The 20,896-nt window shown below is 35.2% G+C and overlaps 1 protein-coding gene across 1 annotated transcript; it reads right to left on the reverse strand.

Moving 5' to 3' along the window:
- Nucleotides 1–6,749: 6,749 nt before the first annotated feature.
- LOC107778837 (aconitate hydratase, cytoplasmic) lies at nt 6,750–19,969 on the reverse strand. The gene is made up of 20 exons (XM_016599156.2): nt 19,174–19,969; nt 18,325–18,429; nt 17,789–17,949; nt 17,609–17,701; nt 16,961–17,146; nt 16,557–16,718; nt 12,556–12,700; nt 12,314–12,456; nt 12,174–12,230; nt 11,899–11,978; nt 11,736–11,811; nt 11,406–11,591; nt 11,259–11,326; nt 11,046–11,164; nt 10,837–10,958; nt 10,036–10,134; nt 9,475–9,954; nt 9,217–9,315; nt 8,886–9,128; nt 6,750–7,216 (listed from the first exon to the last, which is right to left on the reverse strand). The coding sequence occupies exons 1-20, from the start codon at nt 19,448–19,450 to the stop codon at nt 7,148–7,150; spliced, it is 2,970 nt and encodes a 989-aa protein (XP_016454642.2). The 5' UTR covers nt 19,451–19,969; the 3' UTR covers nt 6,750–7,147.
- Nucleotides 19,970–20,896: the final 927 nt, after the last annotated feature.

A 20,896-nucleotide genomic window follows, 5' to 3' on the forward strand; every position in this document is an offset into this window, starting at 1 on the left:
GGATCAAACGCTGCAGATTTCTCTAAAAGCTACAAGCATTCAAGTGTTCTAAGGATTAAAAGATTAAGACAAAGATTCAAGAACAAGCTGCAAGCTCTTGGATTAAAAATACGTCAAGATCAAGATCAGACCTCAAGCACTTGGATTAAAATAAAATAAAATTCAAGATCAAGCTCGAAGGCTCTTTCATTTACTGTTGAAAGGTAGAATCAGTGGATTCATAGAGATTGTAACACTCAAATATTTGAAATAAAAATACTACGATTGTTGTGATATTTTTCGGTCTTGATTTTATTTTCTCGACGCAATTTTATTATCTACAAATTCTGGCACGCCCAGTGGGACAATCTCTACCTCTCATATCAAGTTTTCAATCACCAAAGTTCTAGAACATCGAAATGGCTTCAAAGAAAATCAACTCCAGATCAACTTCCACTAAAGCTGCTAATTTCAAGCTCTATGGTGACGTGGAAAACATCCTCAATATTACCTTTGAAAGCTTTGGGCCAGTCACAAGGAGCAAAGTAAGCTCTTTGGGACAACAAACACTTCAAGTGTCATCCGCATCAAGCCCTATTGTCGGATCTTCATCCTCAAAAGGAACAAGATCCTCTACAAGCGCGACCCAAAAAGGGAACGATGTCGCCAAAAGGATCGAAGAGGTTCTTGCTCAATTTAGTTTATCTAAGTCCAAGAAACCTTTCATGCAAGCCGATGATGTTGACTTGAGTATTGGAACTCCTCATGTGACCTCTAAGCTGTATTCCTACAATGATCCATATTATTCTTCATCCTCTATGGCCATCATGCAAGCAATGGTTATTGAAACTTCTACTGTAGAAGAACAACTTGCAAATTTGATGAAAGAAATTGAAAGCTTATCAAAGCACATGCAAGATCAAGATGCTAAACTTTCCAAGTTAACAAATACATTGGATAGCATAGTAGGGGGAGAATCCGCAGAAACACCTTTAAATCTTCAAAATCACAAGAGAAAGAAGACTCATTCGAAAAGCAAGTAACGACAACCAAAGAGAATCAAGTCTCGACTGAAGGTCTGATTCCCGTTGAAAGATTAAAGGACTTCATCGTGGAGACTATCAAAGATAAGCCCGAGTCATCCAAATTATCTCTCACATATGCAAAGCCGTATACACGAAGAATTGATAACTTGATGATGCATGTTGGTTATCAACCTCCTAAGTTGCAACATGACGGCAAGGGAAATCAGAGAGAACATGTAGCACACTTTGTTGAAACATGCAACAATGCTTAAGCATGATTGAACTTACAAACACTCATCAAAGAAAGGGTGATCCAATTATTGACTTTATCAACCGTTTGAGGAGCTTAAGCCTCAACTGCAAAGATCGCCTTAGCGAAACCTCTAGCATATAAATATGCATTCAAGACATGTGTTGGGATCTTCGCTATATCTTACAAGGCATAAAGCCCAAAACATTTGAAGAACTAGCAACTCGTGCACATGATATGGAACTAAGTATGGCCACAAGTGGAGACCAAGATCTATATGTCTTTGAGCCTTACGATGAAGAAGAAGAACAAGAAGACGAGGATGGGGGCAAGTATTCATCCGAAGATGAAGCTGAAGAGTCCATGCATGTTGTAATGCTCCTTAACGCACGAGCCTAAACTGCAAGTTATAATTCTCCTCGACGCATGAGCCTAAATTGCAAGTCGTAACGCTCCTTAATGCACGAGACTAAACTGAAAGTTATATTACTCCTCGATGCACGAGCCTAAAATTGCAAGTTTCAATGCTTCTTGGTACATGAGTATATATTGTATGTCACGATGCTCACCAATTTTGAACTAAATCTTTAAGGTGTAAAGCTCTTCGAATTCGAGCAAAGTCTTCAAGTTGTAAAGCTCTTCAAATTTGGGCAAAGTGTTCAAGTCGCATAGCTCTTCAAATACGAGCAAAGACTCAAGTCGAAAGCTCTTCAAAGTCGAGCAAGGACTTCAAATCATAAAGTTTTTCAAATTTGATCCAAACTTCAAGACATAAAACTCTTCAAATTCGGCAAAGTCTTCAGTTGTAAAGCTCTTCAAAAATCGAGCAAAGTCTTCAAGTCGGAAAGCTCTTTAAATTCGAGCAAAGACTAAAGTCAAATGCTATTCGAATTCGAGCAAAGACTTCGAGTCGCAAAGCTCTTCAAATTCGAACCAAACTTCAAGTTGCAAAGCTCTTCAAATTTGAGCTAAATCTTCAATTCACAAAGCTCTTCAAATTGGAGCCAAACTTCAAGTTGCAAAGGTCTTCAAAAATTGAGCAAGTCTTCAAGTTATGAAGCATTTCGAAATGTAAGCTAAATATTCAAATTACTATGCTCCTGGACGTACGAGCCTAAACTGTATGTCATGAAGCTCTTCAGATTTGAGCAAAATCTTCAAATTGCAAAGCTCCTTAAAATACGAACTTAAACTGCAAGTCACTATGCTCCTTAACGGAAGAGCATAAACTGTATGTTACTCCTAGCCCCAAGAGTATAAACTATGTACGACCCAAAAAATAAAAAAAGAAAAAGAAAAAACTTACCCATTCTGAACTATGATTGATGGTTCAACTGGGGCAAGCCTTCATAGGAGATTGGCGTCTCCAATGGGATGGTTGTAGTCTTCTAGTAGGAGACCAAGTCTTTAAGTTAAAGTATTCAAGGCCTTCTAGTCTTCAAGTTGATCGGTCTTTAAGTTGAAGTCTTCATGTTCGTCGGTCTTCAAGTTCGTCGGTCTTCAAGTTGAAGTCTTAAAGTTTACCTCTCTTCGAGTTGAAGTTTTCAAGTTCACCGCTCTTCGAGTTGAACTCTTCAAATTCACCGCTCTTTGAGATAAAGTGTCAAAGTCAGCCTAATCTTCAAGTTCGTTGATCTTCAAGTTTGACGCTCTTCAAGTTGAGGCATTTAAGCCCTCCAATTCTTCAAGTTCGCCAATTCTTGAAGTTGAAGTGTGCAAATTCGTCGGTCTTCAATTTGAAGTCCTCAAATTCGCTGGTCTTTAAGTTGAATTATTTAACCCTCCAAGTCTTCAAGTTGAAGTCTGTAAGTCTGCTAATTTTTCAAGTTGATCTAAAAATCCACTGCTCTTCACGTTGAAGGCATCAAAGTCCACCAAATTTTTAAGTCCGTCAAATCTTCAAATTTGTTGGTCTTCAAGTTGAAATCTGCAAAGTCCGCCAAGTCTTCAAGTTGAAGTTTTCTAATTTGCCAATCTTAAGGTGGACATGTTAGTCCCTTTGCACCTTAAGTTGGCCTCTTCGAGGGTTTGTCTTTAAAAGGAACTATGAGTTTCCAATCTTAAAGTGGAAGTTTAAATCTCTTTGCACCTTAAGTTGGCCTCTTCGCGGGTTTGTCCTTAAAAGAAACTATAATTCTAGTCTTAAGGTGGACATTTAAGTCCCTTTGCACCTTAAGCTGGTCTCATCACGGATTTGATCCTTCTATATGTTGTGGTGGATTTCTCCTTCTATAGGTTGCCATGGATTTATTCTTCTATATGTTGTTGCAGTTTGATCCTTCTATATGTTGTTAAGAATTTGTTCTTCCATATGTTGCCTAGTTGTGTCCTTCCGCATGAACCTTTGTGCCCCAAGATTACCTTTCCGATACTCGGGCGGGATGAGTATTTATCCCTTCATGCTCTAACATTACATTCTTCATGTGTGGATCATCTCGTCAAACAAAATCATATCTTTCTTGCTTGTGGATCATCTCATCAAACAAGAACATACCGTTCTTGCTTGACCAAAAAAAATACGATGAAAGAATGTTCTTACCTCGCGGGTGCTGGCAAGTTGAACCCAAAATTGCATGCAAAGACTGCTTTTTAATAATGAAACCAAAGAGCATGGTGCTATATATAACAGTGAATGGCGGCTGTCCAAAATAGTTTACCACGATGTGGGACACGGTTACTACTCCTATTGGAAATAGATTATCATTAGGCGGCGAGAAATTAGCTAAACCTACTTGGAGATGTGACGCAGACGTGGCAGGGGTGATGGTTGATTCTAATCTAAACTTCAAAAGGAGGAAAGGAGGAAAGTAAATTCTATCGGTGTTTCAATTTCCAAGGAAGTGCTAGCAGTTTGGTGCATACTTATACTATTAAGAGCTATTGGTCATTTATGAATTTGAAGTATATGAGATGACACCAAATAAGTGGTACAAAATATATTTGGACCAAGAAATGCATGTGATGCTACGTGTTTATCCCCATGAAGATGCTTGGTATGAAATTTGCCAACTCCTAATACTGTGTAGCGTCATAAATGTTGTTTTAAACATTTCAAGTGAACAATCAAATGATTAAAGGGATATGCTATTCCACAAGTACTTGGAATTTAAAGACCACGGTACGATGGAAAATAAATGATGTCGTGCCAATACTTCAATCCTTGCCTAGGTTCTAACAAAATTATCCACACGATAAGTTTTGAAGCAAGAGGCATTTGTAGGTATATAAATTTTATTAGAATTAAATCCATAAAATAATTTGGATTATATTTTAAAATTCAAGATATATTGATCCAAATAAATATTATGGACTAATATAATTGCATTAATTATATAAATCCAATATTATTAGGCCAGCTCATTTAATTGGGATGAGCTCATCTTATTAGGCCGAAGATATCATCTTCCTAGAGGGTCAATTTGGTGCCACATGTCAAATGACGTGGCACGACAAGTCAAACGAAAAAGCCAATAGGATCATATCACATGTCAAAATAACAAGGCATGCCAAGTCAAATTAAAAGGTCAATGATTGCGCCACATGTGCAAGTGACATATTATGGCCAATCAAATGTGGCCTTATCACGCTTCAATCTGATTGGTCGGGAAGAGTTTGTTCTCATCATAACTCTTCCCTTCCACAACTATAAATAGGGGTCTTCATAACCCAGAAAAGACACCAGAAGTTATAACAAGAAGCAAGAGAGAGCTCGTGGATCAAACGCTGCAGATTTCTCTAAAAGCTACAAACATTCAAGTGTTCTAAGGATTAAAAGATTAAGACGAAGATTCAAGAACAAGCTGCAAGATCTTGGATTAAAAATACGTCAAGATCAAGATCAGGCCTCAAGCACTTGGATTAAAATAAAATAAAATTCAAGATCAAGCTCGAAGGCTCTTTCATTTACTGTTGAAAAGTAGAATCAGGGGATTCATAGAGATTGTAACACTCAAATATTTGAAATAAAAATACTATGATTGTTGCGATATTTTTCGGTCTTGATTTTATTTTCTCGACGCAATTTATGTCTACAATAACATTCACGTTAAATTATTTAAAAATTAATATGTACTTTTAAAGTAAGTAACTCATATATAACGATCATGAAACTCTTATGTAGCACTTTATTCATGATTAACCATTACATAATAATTTGTTATAGTTAATTATCAAATAAACAATCTCTGCATTATAATTTTAATTCCCATATAACTAGTGTGAGCGCGTAGAATTTTTGAAGGAAAAAAAAAAGCTTCCAATTCCTAAAAAAAGGAATTCAATTTCGGTTTAAAAAATGGGACCATTTACTAATTTGAATGTAACAAACAAAAAGAGGCTGATGAACTCTACCTTGATAAGAATTTTTTTTTTGGTTTCCCACCCAGTGTCCGGTACCCGTATTGGAGCCCGACTATATCCGGATTCGCGCAGCGTAGGACTCCATTCGGGGGAAAGCACACTCCTTACTAAGAACTCGAGACGTCTAGTTAAGGGGGGCAGTCCCACCTTGATAAGAAGTTGAAGCGCAGAGATTGCAAAGTCTGCAGTTTAGTTATTACTTATTATGTCTCTCTCATAATTGGGTTATTTGTACGTTTATCTTTTATGGAACTAAAAAGAAAAGTATATAATGAAAGTAACAAAATTGACAATGGCGTAAAACCCATGTGTTGACAGACCAGGACGTGTTTACGTAAAAAAAAATTTTATAGCAGTGACGTCCGGATTAGTTTACGCACACCTCAACTAATTTTATTGAATACTTGCTACCTTCCACCAATGTATGATCTTAGCACTTAAAAGTCTTAAAACTCTATACTCGAAGTAGAATAAAGAAACAAGTTTTGTTTTGGCTTAAGGAAAATAAGGCTACATTGTTTTATACTTTTAGACTGTAGAAAGCAATCATTTATTTATTTATTTATTTATTTATTTATTATTTCAGTTTATTTTCAACCTCCTGCCAATTCTGGCTATGAGGGTTATAAACTTATTATGCAATCTTCTTTAGATGTAAACTGCCAAATCATTCTTCAATTTTTCGCTCAATCTAGTGTTGTACTGTTTCCTTAATGGAGCCAAACAATGTACAAACAGTCATCACAAGTCTAATGAATCCTCTATAGTTTTTTTTTTTTTTTTAAATGACGGTGGATCTACACCAGTTTGAACGTACCTCAACCAGAGACAAATTCTGAATTTCAAATTTATAAATTTCTTTAATAAACTCAAATTAATACAATAATAATAACTAAGTTCATAGTTTTATTTATAAATATTTAGTAAATTATTTAATATATATACAAGGTTTGTGTTAAAATTACTTTAACTACTAGGTCCACGTAAACTCATAACCAACACAATAGATCCCCTGACCTTGATTATTCCACCGGGCATTACCTCCCACCAGCACAGAAATGAATCATCTACCTAATTTTTACAGCCAAACAAGGAAAAGGAAGTAACGAATTTCAGCTCAAAATTGAAAATTGACGTCGCAAACAAAAGGACGGAATCTTTATATATAGATTACATTAAGCTACAAAGTACAAGTAGCTTCCATATTGCAGGATAAATACATAATAAAACTTAACACAGGCAGTAAGGATTTCTTTAAAATGGGACTAACTCCATCAGATGACTTAAAAATAGAAATTTTATTCCCCAAAAAAAAAAAAAAGATGGCGTGCAATTCATTGCTAAAGATTAGCTTTGACAGTGGTTACTGAAGTAACAAAAATAACCTTGCCCAACAACAGGGACATTAAAAGTTTCAAATCCATTATTCCCTTATCAAGTTTCGCCGTTGAGAGACTATTTTCTTTCTTCTTTATCCCCTTTCCACAACTAAGCAACTGTCTGATAAAGGTAGCTAAGTAACCAATGTGGTCTTTCATTGCTGGATCAACTGTCGAATGACGTACGGGAGAATACCTCCATGGTTGAAATAAGCCAATTCCACCTGTAAATGGAAATCAAACCGCCGATACAGAGTTAAAGACCTAATATTATAGCAAAAGGAAGACTGAACAGGAGATCTCTACTAGAGGAACATTCTCCTGTAAAAGCTTCTTTAAATTTGAATGTGTGAAATACATGCAGGAGCCTATTGAGACCATCTCTCAATCTGCATTATCTCTTTGTGTTCTTTGAGTATATATAGCAGACGTTAAGAGACTCAAGCTACTTTTAATTCTTAAAACGATAATATATATTATCTTCTTTCTAGATCGTGATGAAACTTTCTTCATGCCCCCTAAATAACTGCATGTAAAGATTCTAATAAGTTTAATTCTGACATTTCTTTTTTGTTGTGTCCAGTAAAAACATGTATGATTTTAGTTGCACAAGAAATATTCAAAACCCTCCTGTAAATTTAACTTCGGAACACACAAGACTAAATTACTTGTAAAGACACAAGTATTATTTTAGGCACACAACAAATTTGCGATATTTGTGTAAATTTAACTATGGAATACACAAGTACCAAAGTACTAGACAGTCATCCCCACTTTTAACGTTCTACATTTTTGGTTGCAAAGGGAGGAGGAAGGTAAAAGGAGAGAGGAACTCACTTTGTACTTTTTCACATAAAATACTATTGATTCATTTTGGTCATTTGGTATGGTGGGCATGAGAAATAAAGACACAGGGGAGACAACTATGGGCATGCGTGAGACGTCTTATGCCTACATTATTTCATATACACTTGATCAATGTGGGAAACTTATAAGTACAGTACTACACCTTCTAACTATTTACACTAGGACTATGGTATTGACTTTTTCCATTAAAATATTCATGGCGTTGGAAAAGCTTTTGGATAACCTCCATATTTACTTATCAAAGTAAGGGTAAAACCTTATCACTCCAATTCGTATTTCCCTGCCTCCGAAACTCTCCCTTCTCACCCCAACCAAATGTAATATAGCCCAGGCTTAACCCACAGTGAATACAAGGATAGGATAGGATAAGATGTAAAATAAGTACCTCATCTCAAGATTTTTAAGCTTATACTGTGGTGCCTCGAACATCGTGTACTATTAACATATGTGGATTCAAGATTTTAAGTTTATGGGTTCTAGACGACAACCTTTTTTGCTTACAGGATTTTGGATAGATTATTTGAACATATTAAGTGAATCTTTTATCGCCGACCCCAACTTGATTAGGACTGTAGCATAGTTGAACATATTAAGTGAATTTTGGATAGGTTATTAAGTGAATTTTTTAACACAAACACAAAGTCTAGGCCAAAGCTACTACGTTCTGCCGAACCCATAACTTCATCGGTAAATTCGCTCCTGATACTATATGAAGAGAATATAATTATCACGTCTCATTCAATCATGTGTATCTAAGTTGGCATTTACAATATATTTAATTCCTAATTTTATGCTCACTAAGTGGTTTACCCATTTTTTCCTCGTCTATTCATGAGCCATTCCTTGTTCTTTTTTTTCCTCAATACATTTTTTATAGTACCACTATTTAACTTCCGATCCAGTAAAGTGTACAAGAAAGTCATACGGACAGCAACATCTTCAAATTAAATTGTCACATCGGCATCTTTCACATGATCAAATCCCGCAAGAACATATAACTATAAAAAAAATAGAAAGTGGAATTACCTCAGTGTCGAAGCGCACTATGCAAGTGAAAGATTTTCCAGTATCTGTTCGTACAGTAACATCTTGACCTGGGTGGATCTCACTAATTTTTTCGGGGAGATCAATGGTATATCGCTCATGACCTGTCAACCCAAGTGTTTCTGCATCCTCACCAGCCTTGAAACATAGAGGCACAATACCCATTCCTACCAAGTTGCTACGGTGAATCCTCTCAAAGCTTTTAGCAATTACAGCTTTAACTCCCTATCAAACAGTTTTTTTCGTTAGAAATCCTATATGATAGAAACAGGAAGAGATCAACAAAAATCAAGCAGAAATGTTGAAAACACACCAACAACATGGGGCCCTTAGCAGCCCAATCTCGGGAGCTTCCACTTCCATATTCTGCTCCAGCCAAGATTATGGTGTCTTGTCCAGCAGACTTGTATTTCTAAAAGTATCATGTATTAGGAAATGTTAGCATAACCTAACAAATCTCTGAATCGTCAACTATGCTGTCACTAATTTTGAAATGTGTTATGGGGATTAATCTCAATGTAAACAGAATCTGTATAGGGAAGGCACAATAGTAACATAAAAAGGAAAGTACCATTGCAGCATCAAACACAGAGAGTTTCTCTCCTGTGGGAATGTGAATTGTCTTCGGGCCAACTTCCCCATTTAACAGCTTGTTTACAATGCGGATGTTGGCAAAAGTACCCCTAGCCATAATTTCATCATTACCACGACGGCTACCATATGAGTTGAAGTCCCTGCGATCAACCCCCCGTTCAGTAAGGTACTTAGCGGCAGGACTATCTTTGTGGATGCTTCCAGCTGGTGAAATATGATCTGTGGTAATACTATCACCAAAATTCAGCAAGCAGAAAGCATCCTTCACTCCGTGGGGCCCTGGAGGATCCATCGTCATATCCTTGAAATACGGTGGCTCGTGAATGTATGTAGAACTAGTATCCCATGAGTAGAGCTTAGCAGCTGGTACTGATAATTGATTCCACATATTATTCCCCTTTGTAATAGCTTCATAGGTACTCTTGAACATGTCTGGCAATACACTTGATTGAACAACCTAACAAGGAAAGATCACATGCTCAGTTTACTATCTTCTTCATCAATTGTAGGTATACAAGGACATAAGTAAACTACATACCTCAGCAATTTCTTCAGTTGATGGCCAAATATCCTTGAAGTAGACATTCTTACCATCATTTCCCACTCCAATTGGCTCTTTCTCAAAGTCGATATCAACCTGCCCATTTACAATTTTCAGTCAGTTTCCAGTAGCATGGGATGTATATGATGACAGCATATGATAGTGTTTCATAATCTTTTTAGATCAACAATGAAGTCATAAGTGCAAGTAATCATTCCATAATCTAGAGTCTACCTTTTGAATCCCTTCCCCAACAGATTAGTGCTGGACCCGAACAGCTTGGGCAAGCTGTGTCAGGGACTAAACACATTTAGCCATTGTGATCGATAGTCCAACTTATGTGAGATGCTCATGACAGAGACAGTGCCAAGATTGATCAATTAGTACAACATGCCAAAAGAGGGCTCTAATGCGTAAATACCAAAATTGCTCACCTTCAAGTTTCACGATTCCTATTTGGCACCAACCTAGTTCCTTAAGTAGTTGCGCTTAACACGATTTTACAATGATACCTCATTTATCTTATATTTCCATCATTTTGACAGCTTTTCTCAAACATGGCTAACGTGATAAAAACTCAGCATATACTAATTGTAACTAAACATAAACTGACATTCCACCTCAGCTTGTCTAATTTGACTTATCTGAGTCGACATTTCCAATATCAGGATTTTCATCTTATTAGTTCTATTAGAAGTATGGCTTCACTCTTCACTACCTTTTTACATCAATAAAGTATATAATATATGCCAGAGGCAAACCCCAGGATAAACAATAAAATTTTGTGCATTTACTTACAGTGCCAGCGAGTGCATAGGCAACCACCAAAGGAGGTGAAGCAAGGTAGTTCGCTCTCGTCAAGGGATGAACACGCCCCTCAAAGTTTCGATTTCCAGAGAGTACAGCAGCAGCAACAATGTCTACAGATAAAACAATAAGTCAAATAATCACCTGGAAGAGAGACTAGACAACGCCGTTGCTAAATAGAAGCGATCGTAAGGAGTTACCATTTTCTGATATAGCAGACGCAACCGATTCATCCAAATCCCCCGAATTCCCAATACAAGTTGTGCAGCCATATCCAACAATATGGAAACCTTGCTGATTCAAATACTTCTGCAGCCCACTGTTTCACAACAAATACCACATAATCACATATATAGTCAGCACACAAAGGGATGGATAAGTAGGAACTTCCTCTGAGAAATTACAAAGAATACCTCTGGAGTAAATATTTTGTAACTACGCCGGAACCAGGAGCAAGACTTGTTTTAACCCATGGCTTAATCTGGATATCAACAAGGAATGACATTAACAAAATATGAAGAAACCATTGAAGAAAAACAAGTATATAGACCAAAACTGACATGTAGACCCAGGTCGCAAGCCTTTTTTGCAACAAGGGCTGCTCCTAGCATAACACTGGGATTTGATGTATTAGTGCAACTAGTGATAGCAGCAATCACAACACTTCCATGCTTGAGCTCTGCATCTTGTCCATGGAAAGAAAACTTTACCACTTTTTCCTGTGCATCTTTTGGCACAGCAAATCCCTACAGTGAATAGAGCCAGCCAAATTAGCATTTCCGATACTCAAAGGTTGACCTTGTAATTCAGTAGTCTATATTAGTTTGAATTGCAAGTTCACAAATCATGACGAGAGTCGATGGTTAAAGTAGAACAGAGTACTTGCTCACCTTGAATCCAACCTTGTTATCAAGGCAAGAGTGCCAGTCAGACTTCATTTCTTTCAAAGGCACACGGTCATGAGGTCTACCAAGGAAAAGGAAATATATGTCACATGGTTGTAACAATGTTTCTCACATTTAATAGGTTATTTGCCAAAGACTGCATATATACCTTTTTGGCCCTGACACACATGGCTCAACACCAGCAAGGTCTAGGTGCAAGCAAGAAGAGTACACTTTCTCATGTTGAGGCTGAAATCAGGAGCGTGATAAGTTCTTTAGAATTTGTAAAAGGAAAAAAGACAACTTGTAGATCGTGTTTTCTTTCTGACTAGTGGTAAAAGAAGGATAATTATATCTAGCCAAAATCTTTTTATTATCCCCTAAGAGAGATTCTCGTACTTAAATAAAAGACACTCGCAGCTTCAGGTAGCAAAGAAGACCAACCTCATCATAGTCGACAAACATCTTATTCGCGCGCAGATATGCTTCAATCATTTCCACCTAAAATTTTAGGGGTTAGAAAATATAATTGCAATTTACATCTCATCTTCACGTGTAATGCTTGCAAGTATCCAAGCACTTACTGTTTCGTCACTTCTCCCTGTTAATTTCAGATACTGCAACGTAACATGATCTACAGGAAAGAAACCCATTGTAGCACCATATTCAGGAGACATGTTTGCAATGGTAGCCCTGTCAGCCAATGATAGTTCACTCATTCCATCACCTAAAGAAAAATTAACAAACAGTGAAGTCTTTCTCTGGTGAACCTATTCGCCATCTTGGAATAACAAGTAAATAATTTGTCCACTTTCCCCATATTTACCATAGAATTCAACAAACTTTCCAACAACACCATGCTTCCTCAGCATCTGAGTGACTGTCAAGACCAAGTCAGTGGCAGTTACACCGCTGCGCAATTTTCCAGATAACTTGAACCCAACAACTCCAGGCAACACCATGCTCATTGGCTGTAAGTATCAAGACAGTAGCATTGGAAATAAAAAGACTATTGAAAATGAAAAATTCATCAGCATAAATATCATATTCAGTATAATTAGTGTTGATTAGTTAGACAAAACTTGACATACGGATATTGTATTTTAAAAAAGAAAACTAAAGAACAAACAAGCATGGCAGAGCCACAAGAAAGGAGCATATGTCTTCTCTTAGAGTCAAAGGGCACAGACCACATGTTATTCGAAAGACGTAAACGAACATGCGAACGCATGAGCCTCCTTTCCAGCTTGATGAGAACTTAACGAAGAGAGCTATACTATTCTCCACCTAAATAAAAGTGTTTTGTTAGCGGAAGAATTCAAAATCGAATCATTGGCCTAACCTACATATCACGCGCTGAATTCTTACCGCTGAACCCCGGGGCATCTCTTTGAATTTGTTTTGCTTGGGAAAGAATACATTGCCTTCTTCCTTTTCTGGTGCATAATATAAGTTCGCTTCAACTTAAATCTAAAAGCAATCTGAAACAAGTGCAATATATCTGGGTTTTTTTTTTTTTTTTAAAACTCCTCCCAAATTAGAAGGATCTATAGTGTTTCCACACTTCCCCTCCAGCGTGACTCGAACCCACGAATCCAAGACCTAACAGTCGTGGGTGGAGGTGCTTTACCTAACGGTCTTGTTTTATATATATATATATATATATATACTAATTTTTGGATACGTGCGTTGCACGTGAGTCCCATGCAAATAGTGCAAACAATTTTTTTTCTTATCTAATTCTGCAATCTAAAATGGTACAATTACACTATTAATTTAGTTCGATTGGAAAAGCGAGCAATTTCAACCGCTAACATGTACGACTATCTTAATCATTTTCTTTAAAAAAGTAATTGTAAAGGTATGGAATTGTCACTAATTTTGTGATGCAACTATCCAAGTAAAGTGTATCTATAATTAAAAAGTTATACATTAATTTCAGTTAGTACAATTATCAGCAAGGCTCCTAAATCACAATTCTTATAACACCGTCTTATCAGAACATAACTCTAAAATCTTCATAACAAAAGGAAATATGACTGGTCGCTTGGTCCGGACACCACGGTTATCAAAAAGAAAAAAAAGAAATATATATATATATATATATATATATATATATATATATATATATATATACACACACACAAAAAACCTCCCAAATTAGAAGGATCTATAGTGTTTCCACACTTCCCCTCCAGCGTGACTCGAACCCACGAATCCAAGACCTAACAGTCGTGGGTGGAGGTGCTTTACCTAACGGTCTTGTTTTATATATATATATATATATATATACTAATTTTTGGATACGTGCGTTGCACGTGAGTCCCATGCAAATAGTGCAAACAATTTTTTTTCTTATCTAATTCTGCAATCTAAAATGGTACAATTACACTATTAATTTAGTTCGATTGGAAAAGCGAGCAATTTCAACCGCTAACATGTACGACTATCTTAATCATTTTCTTTAAAAAAGTAATTGTAAAGGTATGGAATTGTCACTAATTTTGTGATGCAACTATCCAAGTAAAGTGTATCTATAATTAAAAAGTTATACATTAATTTCAGTTAGTACAATTATCAGCAAGGCTCCTAAATCACAATTCTTATAACACCGTCTTATCAGAACATAACTCTAAAATCTTCATAACAAAAGGAAATATGACTGGTCGCTTGGTCCGGACACCACGGTTATCAAAAAGAAAAAAAAAAGAATATATATATATATATATATATATATATATATATATATATATATATTTGTGTGTGTGTGTGTGTGTGTGTTTTTTAAAACTCCTCCCAAATTAGAAGGATCTATAGTGTTTCCACACTTCCCCTCCAGCGTGACTCGAACCCACGAATCCAAGACCTAACAGTCGTGGGTGGAGGTGCTTTACCTAACGGTCTTGTTTTATATATATATATATATATATATACTAATTTTTGGATACGTGCGTTGCACGTGAGTCCCATGCAAATAGTGCAAACAATTTTTTTTCTTATCTAATTCTGCAATCTAAAATGGTACAATTACACTATTAATTTAGTTCGATTGGAAAAGCGAGCAATTTCAACCGCTAACATGTACGACTATCTTAATCATTTTCTTTAAAAAAGTAATTGTAAAGGTATGGAATTGTCACTAATTTTGTGATGCAACTATCCAAGTAAAGTGTATCTATAATTAAAAAGTTATACATTAATTTCAGTTAGTACAATTATCAGCAAGGCTCCTAAATCACAATTCTTATAACACCGTCTTATCAGAACATAACTCTAAAATCTTCATAACAAAAGGAAATATGACCGGTGGTATTTCCTTTTATATTAAATCATATTAAAGGATTTATTAGCGTCCTCCATATTAGCAGAAACAAACAAAGGGGAACTTCTTAATAGCTAAAACCAAGTCGTAAACACATGTCTCACATAATCAAATTTAAAAGAACCCCATAAATTAAATTTTAAACTTAAAGGATGACATCTATAGGACTAAAACATAATTCTGCTGATCATAGAAGAAAAACGCCGAGGCAAACAGAAGCACATTTTCAACATACTAAGTAGTGAACAAGATGCTAAACATGGAATTCGTTAAACAGTAGTCTATAGGCGCAAAACATCTTTGTAAATAAAGTTCCAGGTGTAGAGTCAAATAGAAAATAGCTTAAATTTCTAATCATTCATCATAGCAAAAATGATTAATAACAGTCGAGAGTATTGCTTAGTAAAAATTAGCAAGAACCAAAGTATAGAATTTCATGAATACTTATAAGTAACAAAGGGAAAAAAGTTTACCTAGTAAATATGCATATTTCCTCTACTGTTTCTTCTAATTGTGATGGTTATGCATATTATATTATTGATTTATAATTCATTTATATAAGGTCATCATATAATTATTTTTAGCAAATAAACTAATTAATTAGCAATTAAATTTGATAATAATTAACTTTATTAATGTTTCAGCCAAATCACTATTGAATATTGAGAAAGCATGGGAAAACCAAAAGTTTACAAACACCACTTTATAACTAACATTAATGGTGGGAGTTGAAAATGCTAGGTGGTGATTAGAAATTCTTTTCAGTTCCAACTTTTTGTACCCATTATTTACCATGTAGTAAGATCCAAATTAATTAACCAACTTTATTGTGTATTTATCCTTGTAGGAGTTAAAAACGCTCGGATGGTGATAAGAAAATCATTTCAATTCTCACGTTTTGTAGCCATTATTTACCATTTAATAGTATCCAAATTAATTAGCTAACTTCATTGTGCATGAATGAATAGACCACTAAATGCTTGGCAGATAGATACATGGAACTTCATGCCACTTCTCATTAAATTTGATTTATTTATCACTTATTGGAAGGTAAATTTACTATTTGGTACAAAAATATTATAGGAGTAATATATAGATGAGGGGTAAAAATGTCGTTCAGTTTTTTATGGATATTTTAGTAAATCAACTTTACAACTTAGAGTCTTCCCATTTTTAGTATAGTAAATATAATAATATAGATTAGTCATGAGATATGAGATCATGATGATATATACATATATATAACAAGATTACAGGAAGAATCATGTAAGGTAAAATTTCAAATTCAGGAATGTACAATTTCAGAACAGACCAAAATAAAAGTAGTTAGATTTCGATCAAGGAGGACAATGAAAAATTGTTCATTGAAAGAAGTAATATGAGGTCAGTTGATCAGGAAAGAGGGAAGCCTAACTTCCAAATACATCACTAACTGAAGCACAGAAGAATATTCCAAATTTCAGTAAAATACACAAATTTTCCTTATGGCATTCATGGTATCATACCTGACCAAGCATCGTAGCTTCTGCTTCAATACCTCCAACACCCCAGCCAGCAACTCCAAGCCCATCAATCATAGTGGTGTGTGAATCTGTTCCGACGACACTATCAGGATAGAGCAAGCCTTCCCTGTTAAAGACGACTCTTCCGAGGTATTCAAGATTCACCTAATAAAATTATGGCACCAAAAACTACTATCAGTTCTGGAATATCATCTTCTTTCTTGTTTCATAGAGGTAAATAAGATTGTAAATCCAGGTGTGTCAATGCATTGCCTATACAGATGAAGGATAACAAATGGACAAAACATAAAGAATGAAGCTTGAAAAGAGATCCAAGCTAGCACAGATGTGGCATTCAATATGCACAACAGTACAACTAGTCCCTTTCAAGTTTTCAGGTACAATACCTGATGAACAATACCAGAACCTGGTGGAACAACAAGCATGTTGCGAAAAGCATTAGAACCCCACTTGAGAAAGGCGAACCTCTCCTTGTTCCTTTGGAATTCCAGTTCCATATTAGCCTGGACAGCATTTTCTGACCTTGCCACGTCAACTTGAACTGAATGATCAATTACCAGATCTACTGGGACCTGAAAATATGCCCAATGAAAAAAAGAATAAGATACATTGCCATGAAATGGAAATTATTCAAGGACCAACAGAAGAACTGATGATAAATCTTCACGATATAGAAAAACAATAGAACTGTTCCTTGATTCATAAGCATTAAAAACAAAATAAGAAAATAGCATTTCAATCATTATATATCCAAATTATAAAAGCCATGGCTGCATATTAGGTGTAGTTTGCTTCAAAATATTGAAAAACTTGTTTTGGAAAAAGTTTTCAATTTTTTTGCAAAAACACTTTTTCGAACAAACACCAAGAAAGACAGTTCTTGCAAAAGAATTGAGTAAGATTTTGGTTGAATCCTCTTCAAACTTTTGAAGGAAACACCACCTTAGTTGTTTAGACATTTACCATTAAAGGTGACTAACCATGCTGTTTAAGAAACTTTGCCAACATCAGCTAAACTTAAAAGGAATAAATACCAATGGATTAATCTTGTCAGAATCGCTGCCAAGCTTGTTCATGGCATCACGCATGCAAGCAAGGTCCACAACAGCTGGTACACCAGTAAAATCCTGCAAAAAACAGTTAAGATTTAAGCTGCTATATCTCCAATTGCATCTTTTCCTTTTTTATTATAGAAACATGCCAAAGGCCAGTACTTGCAGCAGGACTCGGGCTGGCTTGAATGGTATCTCCACCAGCTTCGGTGCAGTATTTTCCCAGTCAATAATCTTCTCAACATCTTCCTTTTTCACTTGAAAGTTGTCACAATTACGAATTGCTGATTCAAGAAGAATTCTAATAGAATATGGCAGCTTGTCTGTCACAACGACGAAACCAAGAAAAAGTCAAAAAGTAAGAAAACATAGATTTACTGAGGACACAAGAATGTCAAATCAAGCACTTCAATAATGCAAAATATAATTCTAAAAGAAAGAAATGGGAGGAAAAAGAACAATATGTCGAATGAATTAACCATAATTCTCAAATAAGGAATACAACTCTCGTCATCAAATAAAATACATTAATCTAGAAGTAAGATTTATAACATGCGCCAACATTCAGTACAACAAAATTCAAGCAACGGAACAAGTCAGTTATTCACATCACGAAAAATACAAAAGTAGTTTATTATACATAAATACAAAAGCAGTTTATTATATATATAAGAAACATCAGGGTCTGATGAAATTACCAATTCGGGGATCATTCAGAGCAGGTAGGCTATAGTACTTCCCGAATTCGCCACCTCCAGGCTTGGGAAGAACAGTAAGGATTCCCTTAAATGGGTTCTCTGCAGCTGAATCCATTGACACACAGTATTAGATTCTTGATTTTCTTTTGGGATCAAGAGTCTAGCAAGTCATCCAGTAACAGCAGCTCTTGACAATTATCAGAAACATTCTTAACCATTTAATAAATACCCAACACAAAATACAAACATTAATAAATGAATAAATATCTTGAGTCAACTTCAACATCTGCCATTCAATTGTCCACCTACCTTGGTCTCATTGAAAAGTATTTCTAAATAAAAAGGACATTATTTAGTTCACACTTTTTCTATTTTAATAAGAATCCAAAAGATTTAATTATTTCTAGCTTGTGGTGGATATATCCTTAACAAAAATATGATCATGAGGATCCATGTGCAGATGTAAAGTATGAGCTACAGTTCAGCCTTTGGCTCATACACTATATTAAATGTCAAAGTCAGTAATCAAATGATCGGTGGGGTCAGAAACCCATAAAGTTCAAATCTTGGATCCTAAACAACAAAAGACTGAATATTCACAACAATCCAATGAATGATCTTTTTGTACTTTTTTACAACTTGGACAGTTGGACTCAGGACATTAAATCAAGGCTCAATTAACAAACAACATTATGCTTAGGATTCATATATGCATCGGAACAATAATGAATGTATTGTTGGCGGAAAATCCAATGAAATGTTTTTTTACAACATTAACATATAAATAATATTAGGAGGAGGATAATCTCAGCAGCAAATCCAATGAAAACAGTGAAATGACATAATTACCCATGGTCGAGAGCTTTCGATGGGAACTGTTGAGAACAGGAGTAGTAGCAGTAGTTCTGATCTGAGCTTTCAAACTGATCGGAGATTTCCAATTCCACCGCAGCGATCGCACGGCGGAGGAGAAGCTCAAAGAACGGTGCTGCTGATTAGAGAAAAAACAAGAAGAAGAGCAACTAGGGCGATAATAAGTAGTAGAAGAAGAGGAAGAAAGAGTTGTAGAGATGGACGAAGCGGAAAATCTCGGCTTGGAGAGAGCAGCAGAAGAAGAAATGTACATTACCGTCTATGGCTACTATATATATTGGTATAATGGGTATATACACCAGATCAGATTCAAATAATAATGACAAGTTAGGTAGGTGGGGGCAAATGGGTATTGGTGGAAAGATGTTTGGGTTGGGTGGGGCGAGGGTTACTGTTGTGCTTGGGTAGTAGGGGTAGGCGTGTGGAGACGGGCTTAGGGTCGTGTGCCGTTATTCTTGAACAAGAAAACAGCTAAATTTGCTGTTAGAAAATATGGAAGAGTGAGGACTCGTGTGAAGAGATGAGGATGAAGATGATGAGTTTGTATAATTTGACGGGAAAAAAAGATTAAAAAATAGTAGAATATATGGAGATTTTTGTAGTACATGAAAATTATTATCCTTCTACACGAGACTATTTTTGAATTTTCTTTTGTTTTATGAATCAGTATTATAAAACAAAGTATTGGGAGGGGCAAATGAGGTGTTGGTAGTAGCCAGTAGCGATAGGCGTGTGGACTTGGACCGTCTCCAACCTTACTCTAAAATATTACACTAAATTCTATTTTGACGTACTATTTGCTACTTTGGTATTCGACACAATTTCTTATGCTTTTTAGTGTGTGAATAATTTTACACATATTCATTACCATCATTACTATTTATTAATATTTTTTTCTTATATAATATTTTAACTTAACATATTATAAATTGTACTTTTTCATTTAAATCCTTAATACATCTAATTATTTTTTATGTAATATCTTTATAATATTAAATTTATATCTTATTTTTGGTGTATAATTTTTACAAATTAATTTACGTATATATTATTTTTATATAAAATTATAGGTTAATTTTATTATGAGTTATAATTGAATAAAAAATATAACCATCACAAAAATAAAAAGTACAAATATAAGATATAATACGTTGTTAATAAATAACACAAAGTTAATTAAATAGCACAAAAATAAATATTTAATAAATTAGCGACTGACATAGATTAAAATTGAAAATATATTAAATAGCATAATAATTTAAAAAATTATAAATAATTTAGTACACTGGTAGGTCGACTCCATATCTACCAATATCATTAAAATATTGAAGGTATAGGGCATAGGATTGATGTGATTGTGGTTGTTGAAATTATTGACTCCTTTTATCCATTATTCATTTTTGTTATTGTCGAATAAATTCACAAATATTTGGATCTTCAATAGAACCTAAATTCGACAATAAAATTTTATTTAAATTCTTTTAGTTTCAAAGCTCTATCTTTTATCTCCACATCTCGCTGCCTGACTGCACTTGACTTTTCCAACAACTCAACAAGCCGATTATTTTTTGATAGGACCAATTTCATAGCAGACGAAAAACCTTCACCGATTTTTCTCTTCATTTTTGCTTTCTTCATCCCGATATGGCATTCTAGTGATGTGGAATCACATACAACATCCTCATTCAAATTTAGTGAA

This window comes from Nicotiana tabacum, chromosome 8 (genome assembly GCF_000715075.1).
Source record: "Nicotiana tabacum cultivar K326 chromosome 8, ASM71507v2, whole genome shotgun sequence".
Lineage (NCBI taxonomy): Eukaryota > Viridiplantae > Streptophyta > Magnoliopsida > Solanales > Solanaceae > Nicotiana > Nicotiana tabacum.

Excerpts from the sequence above, each read along its gene's own strand:
- LOC107778837 (XM_016599156.2), bottom strand. The coding sequence starts at position 19,450 with ATGTACATTTCTTCTTCTGCTGCTCTCTCCAAGCCGAGATTTTCCGCT. Across the intron at positions 17,950-18,324 it reads TCTGAATGATCCCCGAATTG|ACAAGCTGCCATATTCTATT; the intron begins GTAATTTCATCA and ends TCGTTGTGACAG. Across the intron at positions 12,457-12,555 it reads AAAGTTTGTTGAATTCTATG|GTGATGGAATGAGTGAACTA; the intron begins GTAAATATGGGG and ends ATTTTTCTTTAG.